Source organism: Rhipicephalus sanguineus, chromosome 6 (genome assembly GCF_013339695.2).
Source record: "Rhipicephalus sanguineus isolate Rsan-2018 chromosome 6, BIME_Rsan_1.4, whole genome shotgun sequence".
In the NCBI taxonomy this organism is placed as follows: Eukaryota; Metazoa; Arthropoda; class Arachnida; order Ixodida; family Ixodidae; genus Rhipicephalus; species Rhipicephalus sanguineus.
In genome coordinates this window covers 126,029,990-126,047,213 of record NC_051181.1, presented here as the reverse complement: position 1 = coordinate 126,047,213, position 17,224 = coordinate 126,029,990, and the positions used below count along the sequence as shown (strand labels likewise).

General features: G+C 46.8%; 1 protein-coding gene across 1 annotated transcript in view; it reads right to left on the bottom strand.

Annotated features, from left to right (window-relative positions):
• LOC119397522 (fez family zinc finger protein erm) overlaps positions 1-868 on the bottom strand; it is a 108,611-nt gene extending 107,743 nt beyond the window's left edge. Inside the window, exon 1 of the mRNA XM_037664947.2 lies at positions 772-868. Within this exon, the coding sequence (XP_037520875.2) occupies positions 772-857 (86 nt within the window). The 5' untranslated portion in view covers positions 858-868. The remainder of the gene's footprint in view (positions 1-771) is intronic.
• Between the last annotated feature and the right edge of the window lie 16,356 nt (positions 869-17,224).

Here is a 17,224-nt window from a genome sequence, read left to right as displayed (position 1 = left end):
AAAGAACCCTGGTGGTAAAAATTTCCGGAGCCCTTCACAATATACGGCGTCTCTCATAATCATATCGTCGTTTCGGGACGTAAAACCCCAACAATTATTTCATTAAGAAAAGTAGTTTGACTAGTGAATGCTCAGATCTGTACCCAGAGAAATGTATTTATCAGGGGCGTATCCAGAATTTTATTTCGACGAGGGGTTCAACCGACCTTTATGAACCGAAAAATTCCGGGAGGCGTGGGGTGGGGGGGGGGGGCTTGATACTCCAACACCTCCCACCCCGGCTACGCTAGTGGTATATACAGGCCTTAAAGTCTACAATAAGACCTTTTTGCAGGCTTTTTGGTTCATATCATTGAACGGGTAGCGCGCTGCGCTCTTTCCTGTCTTTTTTTGCTTGCTTCTTTCGTGCTTGCGCAGTACGCTACCCGTTAGATGACTTAAAGTGTCCCTTCATTCGACGGCTGAGGGGGGGGGCGGGGGGGGGGGGGGGGGGGGGGGGGGGGGGTCTCTTACTGCGGTGACCAATATAAAGCACGAACGGTCACTCACGCAGTATACATAGCGCTTGTCAAATGAGTGGCACAGTGCTACGGTTGCCCTGCCGATGGGGTCCGATAACCTCCCTAAGAGACGGAGAATGGCCGGGCCTCAGTGAGCCCCCCCCCCCCCTGAAGGTCATATTGAAGTATATACGACATATTATTGAAAACTACCACCCTCACCCTCACCCCCACCATCATTATCATCATCAATAACATGATAACTACTCACCTGCGCACAAGCCTCTTCCGGCGTTCCACGAGGAAGCAAGCTTCCGCTGCCGGGAGGAAAGTGACTCCGTCCACGCTGGGAGGCATGCCTGTCTCGCGCCTCCGGAGCAAAACAAGCGACAGGGTCCTTCCAAGTCTTGCGCAGAAAGCGTGCTTCGATCGGAGTTCCCGTATACGTTTTTCTCCGCGACACAAGCAAGCAAGCAAGCAAGCAAGCAAGCAAGCAAGCCCAACGGACCGGTGCACGGCAGCCTCGGTGGGCGAAGACGGTGTCACAGACGTCTTCGTCGTCGACGTACACCTTCTCCTTTGGCGAGCAACCACTCGAACACAAGTGGCGCAGTCCACGGAGCTTCCGAGGGAGAAACGGCGCACCGACCGCACACACACGCCTTCTTCGCGCGTGTCAATACAGTCCGCAAGCTGCCGCTACCCCGGAGTTGCCGTACAAGTCCTGAAAGTACAAATAGAAAGAAAGAAAGAAAGAAAGAAAGAAAGAAAGAAAGAAAGAAAGAAAGAAAGAAAGAAAGAAAGAAAGAAAGAAAGAAAGAAAGAAAGAAAGAAAGAAAGAAAGAAAGAAAGCTAAAATATAGATGTTAAAGGAAGTATACAAGGCGCAGAATGCAGGGAGCAGAAAGCACTCAGGTGTGCGCTCACGAAGGCCGACCGCGACCCCTTCTTTCTTATTTTTTCTCCCTCTTTCTTAATCTCCCCTTCCCAGTTCTTTTCTCACTCTTTCTCTCTCGCGACGAACCCGGCTAGCTATCGTAAACTGGCACAAAACGGGGGAAGAGGACAGAGCTCCGGTTACCTCTCAGGAACGCGAGTTGCCGCACGAAAACCCCAGAGTACCCACCCCTCCCACCTCCCCCCGGCCCTCGTCAGAAGCACGAAACTTTCGACGGCGCTGTTTGTACAAGGTATGTGTGAGTGTACAGTATACGTAAAAGTAATGTGATTTGCGAGTGTATGTGGGGGGAGGGGGGGAGGGGGGGAAGGAAGAGGAACGTCACTAAATGATGGTCGCACTGTAACTCTAGTTCGAATGGCTGACACCTGAACAGCGGGGCTTCTTTAGAGCAGTTCTATTACTGCACGCAAAAAATAACCCGACTCTACAATAAATCTTCGCGTCCGGGGGGAAATGGAGCTGGTTGCATGAAATATAACAGAGGGACTCAAATGAGGGAACGGCCATAAGTAAAATAGGAAGGTGTCACCGTTTTATCGTATATCTAGAGGCTGATACCGAGAAGTTGTACAGCTAAATAGTGAAAATGGGAAGGAAGAAATGAGAAGCAACGCATGCGTGTGCAATATGACCGCATGCAAGCTCTCTAACGTTTTAATATATTTGTTCATAAGCTACTTCTTGAACAATCTATGTATACCCTCTCGGGAAAGGTCACCCTCAGACAGTACGCTGCGGCATTCACAGCTTGTTGTTGTTGTTGTTGTTGTCGTTGTTGTTGTTGTTGTTGTTGTTGTTGTTGCTGTTGTTGTATTGAGACGTGTGGACACGGCAAGAGAAGTTATCACCACAGCCGGCGACACCAAAGTAGTAAATTCCTATAGTTGGATACAACATAAGAAGTCCGCGGCAATTCCTCCTGAAATGCGGATGCACACAAGTCTGCGCCAATGGGCGCGCACTCCGTAGTGACGTCATGAGCCGGACGGCCGGTGACCCCGCCTTCGGAGAACATTGCCGAGTGCAAGAGCGGGACTATTTCTTTGGTCGCCTGGGCGGGGCCTCTCCGGACTTCCTAAGCTGTATCCGACTATAGGTCAGTTAACGAAGAAACAATAAATAACATCCTGTATATATCATCTGTATTAAAGGGCAGTTTGACGTGTTAGGTTGAATGCAGCATCCGGAGAGGCGGAGGAATATACATTATTCAATAGAGCGCACGGAAAATAAGACACAAAGGGTGAGTTGGAAAAAAAGAGGGGGATATGTGAGAACGCTCGTGCGGGAAGTACATAGGCATGAGATGATTGCATTCTCGAAAATAAGATGCGCAATAGACAAGCGGATCTCGTCACGCATAGATTCACATTTGAAACAGGACACCCACACTTTATATAAGACTAAAGTGGGACATGTACTCGTCTGACGTCACTGTCCTGCAGAATGTTTTATGACGCCTTATTTCCTATAGACGAATGTACACCAAATTTCTCTTCCCATTTTTCACCATAACTGACTAACCCTTTCATTATTCTTATTCCATGAGTGGTCTGACGCGGTGGCAAGATACCTTTCTCTTTATGAAACGTTTACGACGATAAAGTTTAGTAGGGTGGAAAACTGCGCTAGTTGGTACGGCTGCATAATTGGTGAACAGCGCGAAAAACTTTCTACCCGCCGTAATCTAGTGGTTATGTGCTCGACTGCTGACCCGAAGGTCGTGGGATCGAGTCCCGGCTGCGGCGGCCGCATTTCCATGGAGGCCAAATGAGGCCCGTGAGCGTAGATTTAGGTATATGTTAAAGAATTCCAGGCAATCAAAATTTCCGGAGCCTTCCCAACGGTGTCTATCACATTCATATAGTATAGATTCAGGACGTGAAAACTCCCAAATTATTGCTTATATTCAGTGCTGGGCAGTATCGAAGATACATGTATCTTAGATACTATCTTAGATACTCTATGGGTATCTTGTATCTGTATCGCGATACGTCTCGAAAGACGAGTATCAGTATCTGTATTTCCGATACATTCGATGATGTATCGTGTATCTTAAGATACAAGATACTTCCATCGCAACACAACCATGCGAAACAATAATCTCTGGCCCAGCTCCGCTTCTCAAGCTGGTACTCAGTATCATTAAGCCATCTGAATAAGTCTAAGGGCAGTGGCGTTATTTTATTTTTACGCCAGAGTCCTCCAGTGAGGGTAGAAGGTGAGGAACACAAGCGCGCGGACGTCTACGAACAGCCCACGCACCTTTTGTTTTCTTGATTTCTGTTCTTTTTAGTTGTGCCAATGCCGTGACACTTGCTCTTAGCCACTGTCCTGCGCCGCGTACTCCACTGCGTGCGGCGTCTATCGCGCAAATTCTGATGTTACAGTGTCGTTATTCAAGACTCTCTTGCGTCTTGCTCCGTAACGAAATGTGATGCGTGCAAGAATGGGGTTGCTTTGGGTCGCGTAGATTTTGCATATCAGCGGTTTGAAGGATCTCGTGGATGTAAGTTTGACTTGCATGCAATGAATTAACTTATATGCAAATAAAGTTTTAACAACTTTAGCGCCACTGGTACGTATACCTAACAGAAAATATCTTCGCGTACCGCAACTTTCACTTCCATCTACATTCATTCAAAGAATTTATGAAATCACAATTTCTTTATTAGTACAAGTGCTTTCTTAGCTGTCATTCTGCATCACATACATTACCTAGGTCTCTGGACTGCTTTTCTGGTCTGGTCACTAGCGAACGGTCACAAACCCCATGTACACCATGCATTCCCCCTCCCCACCCCCCCCCCCTTCTAAAAAAAGAAAAGTCGCTACCAGCGTTGTTGCTGCTGTACACCTGTTCGGATATACGGTATTGTGCAACCCTTCTTTTACGGACAAGGTAGAAGTCCACACCGGTAATTGCGCAGTCATGCGAAGGTTTTTTATTGAAGTTATTGTGATTATTTGGCAACCCGCTAGCTGGTCAGCAAGCTGAGCAGCGACTCCCATCAATTGCAAAAATGACAAGCAAGAACCCCTGTCAGCGAAGTGTATAAAGAGTTGTCTTGTGAAGAAGCTAAAACAAGCCCCAATAAGTTGTTTTGGAAGAAAACTAACTCACTTTGAACAAGAAGGGCAAGGCTTTTGAGATAACAGACATTTATTTCAAGTGAAACAAAATAGGTCAGAGTTAAGAAATTTTCAAGCAGACATTTTCGTGTATAGGCGTTTGCTGCTACATTATATGAATCTATAATAACAAATTTGAGAATGTATCGAAGTATCTTAAGATACAATTGCCAAGTATCGTATCGGATACAATTATTGCGGCAGTATCTTGTATCTGTATCTTCAATACTTCTTGCCTGAATATCTTGTATCGTATCGCGATACAATTTCAAAGTATCTTTGCCCAGCCCTGCTTATATTATTAGCACGAAAAACTTAATTAAAAACGTTTTTCTCTTTCTTTACTTACCGGATCCCGCTGTACGCGTGGTGTGTGACCATTGTTTTTAAGCGTGGTTTCGGGCATTCAATATTTCACTTGGTAGTCAGCGCTCGTCCCGTTTACTTCCTTTTGTCTCTCGTGTTTCGTTTTTTGTTTTTGTTTTTTCATCGCTGCGCATTAAGCATGTTTAAGACGACAACGGCAAGGACGACGACGAATTAGATGCAACGATTTGCAGAAAGAAAGCAGCTTCCGTCCGCCAGAGATGCTTCAAAATTTAATAAGACATCAGCATCCCCATCCGCACAATCCTATAAGCGTCGTAACCGTTGTAGACCGTCTTTGCCGGCCTTCTCGGTATTATTCTTCAAAAAACACCGCGGCACCGGTCCACCCACCCGCATTCGCCCGTATATATTCCCACCCTCGTGCAGCCCATATTCCGGAATTTTTCTGCGCTTCCCTGACAACGCCGGCGCCTAAGAAAAGATGGAGGTGTGAAGCGCCCCACATAACACGTATATTATGGATGTCACAATACGTCGCGACAAACGTTCACGCCGCCACACGGTGGGAGCGGCTGTCACCAGGGGGTCTCCCGGATTCACCGCGACGCGAAGATTTCATCAAAGTCGTCTCGCGCGACCTCCGTGCTGGGAAAGTGGTCCCGGATCGCGTCTTTGTGTATGCGGTACATGGAAGCTGCGACGAGTTAAGCGTGAGCGCCTGCTATAGTACCTCTCTTTTTTAATTATTATTGCGAAGCATTATATCAGAATACACGCGGGGTTTGAGAATTAGTTCTGCGTATGCATAAAAAAAATGCGAGCTATAATTCTAAAGAAAAAAAAAAAATGCTCTATATACACTAGAATAACATTGTGTTGTAAATGACGAGCATATCTCATAGTGATGTTGTATGTAAGCGCACGAAAACTATCTGTATACGGATCGTATCCGTGGTAATATGTGTGACCACGCTGTATGTATTGGATTCTGCCCTTATACGAAGAGGTATTCTTCATACCCCTCTAACCACTTCAGGTCATACTGTCCGGTTAAAGATGTATTCATTCACTCATTCGTTTATGCACTCGATCCCAGGTTTCGGTGCGTTAGACAAAAAGAAAGAAAGAAAGAGCGCAGCTTGCACGAAGTCGCGCACGACTGGTCACAGCAGAGATGGTGAGCACCTGTAGCTGGTCCGGGCTTGGCTAGGCTTTTACCCTCGCACCTGTCTCTTTCCCACCCCTTGCTATGCTATACTATACTATACTATACTGTACTGTACTATGCTATACTATACTATACTATACTATACTATACTATACTATACTATACTATACTATACTATACTATACTATACTGCACATGGCTGTGCTTGTCCCTTTCTTTAAATGCGAAGCATTTCTAGCGAACCTTTGGCACTTTGAGCGTTTCTATCTATCTATCTATCTATCTATCTATCTATCTATCTATCTATCTATCTATCTATCTATCTATCTATTCTATCTATCTATCTATCTATCTATCTATCTATCTACTATCTATCTATCTATCTATCTATCTATCTATCTATCTATCTATCTAGCTATCTATCTATCATCATCTATCTATTCTATCTATCTATCTGCCTACGTCCTGGGGTGCTCTCGTGATCGCCTCCTTAACTATGGGTGTAGACTAGAAAGTGGCAGGGGAGGGTAAGAGAATTGACCGAATGTGAACAGGCTGGTCATGACATGACATGAAAATACCGTGAAATATCCTGTCGTCGTACGTCCGTCAAACCCTTTCCTCCAGACACGTGTGGCACATATATATACCCATTTACGACGGACCGCAGTATACTGGTATGCGCCACAGGTGATCGACAGTTTATATCTAGCCAGGAACGGCGAGAACGGACATCGGTAATTTAAATGCGAGAGCGTTAAGAAAAATCGACATCGGCAAGCCGGTTGACGCCGACGAATTGAAATAATACAATTTTAAAGGGAAGCAAAGAAAAAAACAAGGCCAAAAATGGGAACACTACATATGTACTCCTACGATACAGGCGTCATATCAGATTAACGTCTGTGATTCCAGTGTTGGCTCCGCTTTTATAGCAGTCATATAAACATTACGTTTGTATTCCTATATGATTCAGCAAGCTATATTGAAGCATTGCTCGACCCCGGAGGATACATTAATGAAAGTTACATATGATATTCACATGATTGCATCATAAGGTGCACTTAGTTTCGATAATACTGACGTATGTATACTCACGTTGCACTATAAGTTCCCCTTTAAACGCCAGTGTTGTCGACGTGCCTGGTAAGCCCCGTACAAACACTAGGTGGGCTCCCTCTTACGGGCGACCATTGGCGTTGGCCGCAGCCAGGGCCCGCTCGACCAAGGCCCGTCAGGTCAGAGCAGCCGAGCATGCAGGCTGCCTGCCATTCCTATACCGCGAATGGTTGGGCAGTGGGGTTAGGTTTGGGACCTTTTGGCATGCCCACACCATGTTGAAGATGTCGCAGGAATTTTTCTCACAATGCGGGCACTTCCCCGTGCAAGCGAGGTCAAAGTGTTTTATGATTGGCGGGCACAATAGAGTTTTGGCATAAAGGCGAAGGAGGATTCGCTCCTCCGCCTTTGTGAGGCCCTTACAGGGTTTGGGATAGGTGTTGTGGCCAGATTGATAAAATTGTGTGACCTCCTTAAAGGTGTAGGTGGGGTTGGGTTCGAGGTCCGGATCTGTAGGGGACGAGGACGGTGCCCGGAGAGTGAGCGCGCGGGCAGCGGCATCGGCCGTCTCATTACCATCGAGGCCCGTGTGAGCCGGAGCCCATATGATCGTTCGGTGCGCGGGGACACCTAGGTTGCTGCTGTTCTGCAAAATTTTATATAGGCACAATACGGAATGTATCCCTGTTCGATATTGTGACAGGCACAGTCGGTGACGACGACCCTTGAGTCCTGATCTGCGGCAGCTATGCGATGGCGATCTCGTCCGCGCGCGTAATAGTTATGTGCATGGAAGGTGAGTCCGTTTACAACGGTGTTTTTGTGGACGACACATGGCAAACCTCGACCATAACAGCTCTGCTGTAAAATATTATATGAGAAGAAAAGGACATAGTAAACTGAGGAGAAAACAAGACAAACAAGTCTGGCATTCACTTTCTTCAGTGTTAGTAAATCTCTTACCAGCGAATGAACAATAATATTTAATAATAATAATAATAATATCCGGGGTTTCACGCCCAAAAACCACGATATGATTGTGAGAGACGCCGTAGTGGAGGGCTCCGGAAGTTTCGACCACCTGGGGTTCTTTAACGTGCACCTAAATCTAAGTACACGGGCCTCAAACATTTCCGCCTCCATCGAAAACGCAGCCGCCGCGGCTGGGATCCGATCCCGCGACCTTCGGGTCAGCAGTCGAGCGCCATGACCACTATAGACCACCGTGAATGAAGACAAGTTGAAGTAACGATTTTAAAATCGTCCGTAGCGGTATTGTACATTGAAGTGTCTTATTAATGAGAAGCTGGAGATGATGGCCATCCGCTTGTGCCTTATACTAACGTTCCTGAGTCAGCATTACAGTAATAAATGTTTACTCTATTGTATGGTCAGAAGTACGGCTGCATTCTCATCATGCATGTTTGCTAAGAAATCCAATACCTCCCCCCTACAGACGCCTGCCGTGCCTATAGAGATTGGAGACGACATCAGCAGCAGGAGCGGACGTGTGCCTGCGTTCCGAATCATATATACGATCGCTTTCAAGCCCGAGGCAAGACGTCAAAAGAGAGGATAACAATAGATCCGACCTTGCCTATGTGCCCGCCTGACCGCTTGCCCGCATGATTTGCTTTTGATGGGGGCGGCAGACATTCGCAGACGGGACAAGAGAGGCTCCAGATAAAGCGGTACCGCCACAAGTTTCGAAAGATGTAATCAGTTTGAGACAGTCAGGCGGGCATTCGTCTGGCGCGTCAGGCACACGCGGAATCTGCATTGTCTGGTCCTCGCCAATGGACAAGACGTCAGAGTCAGGGAAGAAAAAAGCCGTTCCATTTATTCTGCGGTGTTGAAGCGGTCGAACCGTGCGTTTTGCATTGGCACGCCACTTCTTGTTTGATGGTGTGTGTATTCAAGCAAACTATCGAAGAGAGCCGACAATCTCACTTCCTTCCTATTTTGTCCTCTAGCTCTCTCGTTGATGCTTCGCATTGCGCAAGGTATGAAGGAAGAGGAGAGAGAGGAAAGCCAGGGATGTTAACCAGTTTAGACAAACTGGTATGCTACCCTACACTGGGGAAAGGGAAGGGGTAGTTTGAAAGATAAAGGTAGAAAGAGAGAGAGCACACACAAAGTCACAATTAGAGCTGTGCACGGGCCGTATTTCCGAGCCCGAGCCCGGCCCGGGCCCGCTGACTTTGTCGAAGGCCCGCCCGAGCCCGACGGCAAAGGGCTGCGAGCCCGCCCGGCCCGTCCCGACGTACGAAAACACAATCCCGAGCCCGGCCCGGCCCGGCTTTTTGAAGGTTCGCTGTGAAAACAAAACATCGTTTTCCGGCAATTTGGCATTTTATTGAGCATATAAAATATGATCAAACAACACACGACGAACAGTCTCTATTGCACAGATTACAAATTGTCGTGCAAAAACAGCAAACAGTCCACCGATTCCGGCTTCAACGATGTGCGGCGCTTTTGCATTATGTAGCCCGCCGAACTGAAGTTACGTGCGCGTCTTGCACTCGTCGCCGGAATTGCTAATATCTTTTTGCCAGCCTGGCAAGCTTGGCATATCTCTGCTGCTTGTTTTTTCCAGAAGACTAAAACTTCAGATGGACAGGACGGCGATTCCATAGAGAGATAATCGGAGAGCTCATCTTTTGTAACTGCTACATTCTCACCACTGTCGCTCCGCTCGCTGAACAACTGCAATGGAAAGGAAAAGCGGAAAAGGCGCTGTATCTGTATCAACACCCTCTAGACTCTAAGGCCGAAGCGCTCTCCGCATTCGAAGTGCTGACGTCACCAAGTGGAGGCGGCGACGGCAGCGGGAATCCGGTTTCCCCCGTTCCCGGTGGCCCGCTCAAACGCGGATGGATACAACTCGAAACACGTGTCACTGGTCGTCATTAAGAAAGTCGCGCCATTTTTATGAATAAACAAATACAATCGGCGGAAGAAACCAGCAATAACCCTATGAGAGTTATCTTTAAATGAAATATCAGCACCCAGCGAGATAACTTTCAACTCAAAAGCGCGCTATATTTAATGACGGAGGGCGAGTAGTGCGGCGGCACACCGGCACGTCAGTATGTTTCTTGTTGCCACACGTGGTACGTCGGTTCTGTCAGTGCAGTGTGCCGTTTTTTTTCTAAAATGTGAGAACGTCGTGCGTGCTGAAGCGTGTGTGGGGCATTGAATTCGTCAAACCGAACAAGTGCTGTGTCCTTCAGTGCAGTAGCAATTACGACTTGAAGTGCAAGGTGTGCGTTTTTCGATTTTCCAAGATACGGAGCTGCGCTAAAAATGGCTGCGCGCGATTTCGTGTGACAACTTCACTCCTTCACAGAACCTCAGGGTGAGTTTTCCTGCAGAATATTCTACATATACTTCCAAGCGTGATTAGAAGTACGACGGTCGCCACTTCTAGAAACGCCAGTGACGAGGATGAGGAATGGCATGACCTTCAGAGGGAAGCAAACTGTTCACGGCCTTGCTGCAACGTAGTTGTCACCGAGGAAACGCTGTAAAACATGACGGACATTATCCCGGTATTGGTGTATATGGCAGGGTATGCTGTCTACGCCGCCTTGAAGAAACTCAAGAGTGAGAAATGTAGAGAAGCAACGACAGTGAATAAAGAAATTTCAGTTTGTGTTGCAGAGAAGCACTGACCTCGTCAGAGCAATGGACCGTGGAAGTATCCTGCTTTTAGCGCTGTTTGTCGTAAATGCTGTCGCATATAATCATGCAGTCCTGGAGCAATCGTCAAAATAAGAAGTGCTTTAAAGTTCTCGTAAAACAGCACCAAGTGGTTACACCTCACCGTGGAGCTCCTAACCAACGACGAGTCGTCATATTTTAATACCTGCGAAGATGGACATGCTTGACAGCTGGTTCTGAAGCAAGAGTTGCAGTGCAGCACGAATCCTCTCATACAAGTCTTTAGCCGCAAGAAATGGTTTTAGAAGCTGAATCGAAATCAAAGAAGGGAAAGCTGGAAACGCTCAGCTAGAAATAGCTTTCGAAGTGCCTTTGGCCCCGCTGTAAATAAAGTTGTTCAGACAAAATGCCATTAGTCTCCCGTTCTCGCTTATAAAGCACGCTTGCGACCTGGTGTAAGATTTCCTCTGTTTCATTTATTACCTGCCCATAAGTTTCCCTATCACTGGCAAGCGCAACTCGAGAAGGCAAATGTATGGAGCCTACGTATTTTCGCACGAACAGTTAACCTTGCAGTTTTACTTAAGGTCGAAGGGTAGCTTGTTCCTATGAATCTTTTTTTTTTATTCGAACTTCCCTGAATGCATTATGGCAAGATAATTTTCTTCGAGGTGTGACTACGTGTTCGGGCTCTTTTGTGGCCGATGTATCAATCAGTCGCAAGTTTGTGCTACCAGCCGGATGTATAACCAAGAATCGATGAACAAAATTATGTGAAGTTCCTGGACATTTGATATATCTATTTCTGTTTACTACCGAGGTGAAATACAGGGCATAAGCTCAGCAAAACTCGGTTTAAGTGCTTGATACTCCTCAGAGCAAACACACGTCTTTTACTTATTCACAATAGAAAGAAATATGTCAAAATTTGTGAGGCTCATTTGACCGTAAATATTTGCACGCAGTTCCTTTACACCTGAGGAGGGAATTCCTAAGCACCAAAAAGGAACACTGACGAAAGAAAAGGCGAAGACAAGCGCACAGCAGACGTCCCTACGCAAGCCTTCGCTGTGTGGCGAGCAACCGCCGCCGCCGCTTCGTGACGTCACGGTGGCAGCCTTCAGGCCTTAACGTCTGGAGGGTGTTGGCTGTATGCGTGCTGGAAAACAATTCCCGCTCATTCTCTATGTTTCGGGCTTGAGTCGGGCTTTGCGCCGGGCCCGAGCCCGGCCCGATAAAACTACAAGCAGCCCGAGCCCGGCCCGGGCCCGAGGTGAACGTCGGCCCGCCCGAGCCCGGCCCGCGGGCCGGCTCGGGCTTTCGGGCTACCCAGAGCCCGTGCACACCTCTAGTCACAATCCTCAGTCACAATATCGCTGTTGGTCTATAACCGCCGGTGCAAGTCTGCTGTCTTCAAGAATTTGAGCGATGCCTTCGCTGCCTTCGTCCGCATAAACCTGCAAGCAACCGCTTGTGATGGAGCAAAGCAACTGTACATTTTACAACACTAGCGCGTGCCTTCAGACGGCGACAACAGCAGCAGCAACAACAGCATTATCCTCATCAACACTGCCGTCGTCATCGTCATCAATAATACCGTCGCCGTCATTATGGAGAGCCAACAACAACAATGTCTCATACCGGTGTCGTACGGTGCACTGCTGATCGCGATTAAGCCCGACCTTGATCAAATTGCTCAATAGTGATTGGCTCCCTTCCGCAGCTCGTGTAAAGAAGCCAATCATAATCAAGAAATTCGATCCGTATCTGGTCCGATCGCGATCAAAAGTGACCGTTTGACACCGGTGTTAGAGTAGTGTTCTTTTTTTTTCTTCCTTTCCTAGGTATAGTTGAGTAACGATTTCGCGAACTTGAAATAGCCGGCTGAAACGTAGCATATACTTCCTGTGTCTGAAATCTCAATAAAGACAAACGACAGTAAACAAAACAAAACAAAACAAAAAGAACAAGGCTTTTCCGATGATTTCGGAACCTTCCCGACAACTATCGTTCTCAGCATGCTTCGGTTGCGCTGTTCATCTATGAATACTTGTAATGTCAGAGAAACTATCTTTCTTTTTTTTTCTCACGCAAACCTAAACAAAATGAAGCAGCCACTACGCATACACGTCACAGTATGCCACCCTATATACGTTTTGTAGAACAGCGGCGTAATTCCTGACGCGCGACTCGAAGACGGCGCCAGCCACGATGCCGAAAGCGATTACGTCACACGGGGGAAACTGACAAACGAGTGCGAAGATGAAACTTGAGGCCTCCGAGCAGGATTGCATCGGCGACAGCTGGGGTGCTTTTGGACGCGGGTGTCAAACGAAGTTCGAATGAAATCTTACGTTGTCTGGTGGACTCTATATATAAGCTGCAGTCCCATGGCCCGTAGATATTATATAATAATCTGCAGTCCCATGGTATAACTTAGACCGTTTCCTTGCATAGACGTACAAAAGATGACGTTGTGCACATTGCGATTTTCTTTGTCATATATACCTATGTGTAACTCCCACTGGGAAACACGTGCATGAGCTTGCCAAGCTAAAGTTTTATGTATCATGCTTCTCTTTGTGCTGTTCGCGATTGACTTTTGCTTGGTTTTCGCATCTTCCCTGTTTGCGTGCAGGTGTGTGCGTGTGTTTGTGCGTGCGTGTGCGTGTTTGCTTACGCGTGTTTTTCAGAATATTAGAAATAAAAGGAAACAATAATTCTGCGATTATTTTTTGCTTTCTTTTCTTTTTTTTCTTTTTAGCCTTCTATATTGCCCCAGCAGTGCTTCGTTCAAACTGCAAGCCCCATTTTAAAGACGATTCTACGTAAGACACATGGGCGCCGCCACCTTGGGCTGTTAAACGAATGTTTTCTTATTTTTGTATGTCGCGACGTCAAATTAGGAAGGTCGTGAAACGTTGAATGCACCAGCTCAACCGTTTTCATGCGTATGCGTCTACTGTAGCACTGTTCGTTTAGTCGTCAAAGACGCAAAACGACGAGGCTATAGTATACATCCTAATATGGATGCACCGAAACCCACCCGTAAAATAGTACATATAGCGCGCATAGCGCACGTGATTACAGGCTTCGACTTTCCGAGTTTCCGATCACGGAGCAAGCGCGCGAACAAATGCTCTCAAGCTATCAAACCGATCCGCCAATGCAGTGATTGCTGTTCCAGAAAAAAAAGTCTCACGTTAGCAACCCACGCACGCGAAAAGCCCATCGGCGACCCATGCACCCATTGAGACCAAAGCGACAACCTGATGTTTCTCCGCAAAAAGGGCGCTTGATCCGGAGTGTACGCCTTTAAACATGTCTACCCCTGAGCACGAATGGCATTATATACGGTTCACCGCGCAGTTCAAACAATGGCGGGCTCGAAAGGAGTGCTCACTTTCACGGGTCGATCGGAGATCAATTAAAAGCTCTGCAAGAGGTGCCACGTATAGTGACATTTCCGGGAAGTATACAATCGCTGTCACCTTCCCCGCCCCTTTCACTCGCTTCGTTGGCGCGCACAACAAGCCATAGCCACGCTGCGACAGTGCACGCGCACATAGGCTTGCACGCCGTGAATTGGTGGTGTTTGCAGATCGAATGCGACATTCTCGTATAGAGCGATGATTGCTCTATACGAGAAGGGGCCGAGAGCAAATGCGGCACGATGCGATCTCTGGTTCCTGTTCAGTAAAAGTCGAAGAGCGATACAGCGGACTTCAGAGAAAGGTTAGGCGAAAAAAAAAGGAAAATAAAAATATGACGAGAGTGCGCAGGTCTTTTGAGTTGAAGAGAAAAATATATTGCTAATTGCGATGTCAAGTTGTACAGTTGTGTGTGTGTGTGGGCGCACGTATTTGTATGTATGTATGTATGTATGTATGTATGTATGTATGTATGTATGTATGTATGTATGTATGTATGTATGTGTGTATGTGTGTATGTATGTATGTATGTATGTATGTATGTATGTATGTATGTATGTATGTATGTATGTATGTATGTATGTATGTATGTATGTATGTGCTATTTTGGGCCATGAAGGTTACAAGCCTCAAGCTTTTATACATGCAATAAATGAAAAGAATGTATAGGATACGTGAATCAAACGTGAATGCATCGGACACGCGAGGTCACGTGAATAAATTATCGTTGAATGTTTGCAAAGTATTTCTCTCTCTCTCTCTCTCTCTCTCTCTTCGTCTTTTTTTTTGATGTCTAATTATTTGCATACTTCAGATCAGCGTACATTACATCAATTACATCCTTTTGATATGTCTAATAAGTGCTATTTAGATAAGGGTACTTTATTTCTTTGAAGCTCAATTACAGATTTGTAACCTTGATGCACAATCTTTTTTTACATGCGAAACAGCCCTTTGACTCACGTGTGTAACGCCGTACGTTACGTGCGTCCGTACGAATGCGCCGCAACGCGTTCCCCTCGCCGTAGGTGTTCCCCTCGCCAAGTAAGTCACGCCACAGCTTTGCGTTGACGTCACGCTCCCCTCGCACGCTTCCCTCGCAAGTGCGCGCTGACGTCACTCTCTCCCTCACCCGCAGCATGTTCGCCGTAGCGCCCACAGTTGCCGGCTGCTCCGCCCGCTCGCAACACCTCTGAACGTGTCACTTCTCTCTCGCATCACCCGTGGTAGTAAAGGCGAAACGCGCGCCTGCTCCGGTCCAGCGCCCGTGTCTCGACTCTGAAGAAACAACGACTACGAAGTCTTGCCAAACGCTTTAATGAAACTTACACGAAACCCAACCCGCCTCCCGTGTCTCTGCGTTTCAAACAAACGTTTACTCGAGTAAACGCTACACCGAGTTTCGCTTCAACCGTTCTTCCAGCACCCGCGTCGACGCCCGTTTCAACCGGGTCAACGCCGTGCGCACCGCTGCTCCTTCGCATCCCATCAGGGTTCCCTTCGGGGAGATGGTCCAAGTTTTTAGGAGCGGAGCTCCTTATAGCATCACCTGGTCGGTCGTCGCTCCATCCGGCGTGTCCCTGCCGTCGCGTCTCCCGTATCATTCAATAGATGGCGCTGTCCCATAGAGATGCATGCAAGCTGCAGTTGGGTGACGATATACTAGATGGCGCTAGATAGAAAATAAAAATAAAAAACATAAAAAAATAAAAATAAAAAAGATAAAATAAAAAACAAAAAATAAAAAATAAAAGAGAAGAAAAAAAGGAAAAATAATCAACGCGGCGTATCGCTTTGATTACTGCTGGGCGAACCCACTGAACATTTCACGGTGTAACCATGATTGCTTCAGAGCTTCGCCCAAGCTCTTCATCATTCACCCGTGGTTATGCTGTAATTTTTTTCAATATCGCGATATACAACAACGTTTTTACAATGTTTCATTGATTCATCTAAAAATTTGCTATCTATACTGTTCCAAGGTTTTCATATCTTTCAAGCGCGAGAAACCTCGGCGAATTCGGTGTACCGCGAGTCGATAAAAGCAGCTTCCATATTCCGATGTATGTTTGTCTGGGAGCTCTCGAGCTCCCAGACGGGTATACATCCTTTCCTCAACCGAAACGAATGAATCGGTCGAATGATGAAAAGTGCTTCGGTCCTTCCCTTTTCCTTTCTGTAAACAGAGTCTCCTCCTTCTAAGAGTCGAAATCCAAACACGAGACAAGGCCTGCAATTTGTCTTGCTTGCAACGTCTCCACGCGCTGTTCTTATCTTTTTAAAAGAGTATATATATCGATTCCTACGTCCTACAAAATCGGACGAAGCGAACTTAAATCGGAGAGAGTACACCGCACAAAACGCGCTCCATCACCACGTGACCTATCAATGTTTCATTGGACGTTACAACCTTCAGTTTTTTTTTTCGATTCACTCGCGCGATTTAACGAAGCCCAGAACGCACGCTCTCTCGCTACTGCGAAAAGCCCGGCATCGCTTTCTATAAAGTATACAAAAAAAAACGTGAAACGGACTCACGCGAAGTCATGGAGAGCGAACGCACAAATCATAAGCCTTTGCAGCCTTATACCTTCTAGTGCTGCATCATTTAACACTATACTTTTCTATCCTTCCAGGTCACTCGCGCGCAGTAACGAAGCCGGGACCACGCGCTCTCTCGCTACAACGAAAAGCCCGGTATCGTTCTCAACAATATCAACGAAACTAATGAAACGGACAGAAATGGAGTCGGTCGAAGCGTAAACGCCCAAATCGCGCGCTTTTACCGCACAGACTTCTGGCGCTTTATTGAACGCCACTCTTCTGTAGCGATGATTCAGGTATATAGCTTTCTACAATGTAAACGTGAAAAGGAAAGAAGCAAGAGGGAGTAACCGCACAAAACCATGTGTCCTTGACGCACGAATCAGTGCTTCGATGAACGCCATGCTGTTTAGCTTACCACAGCTCACATGCG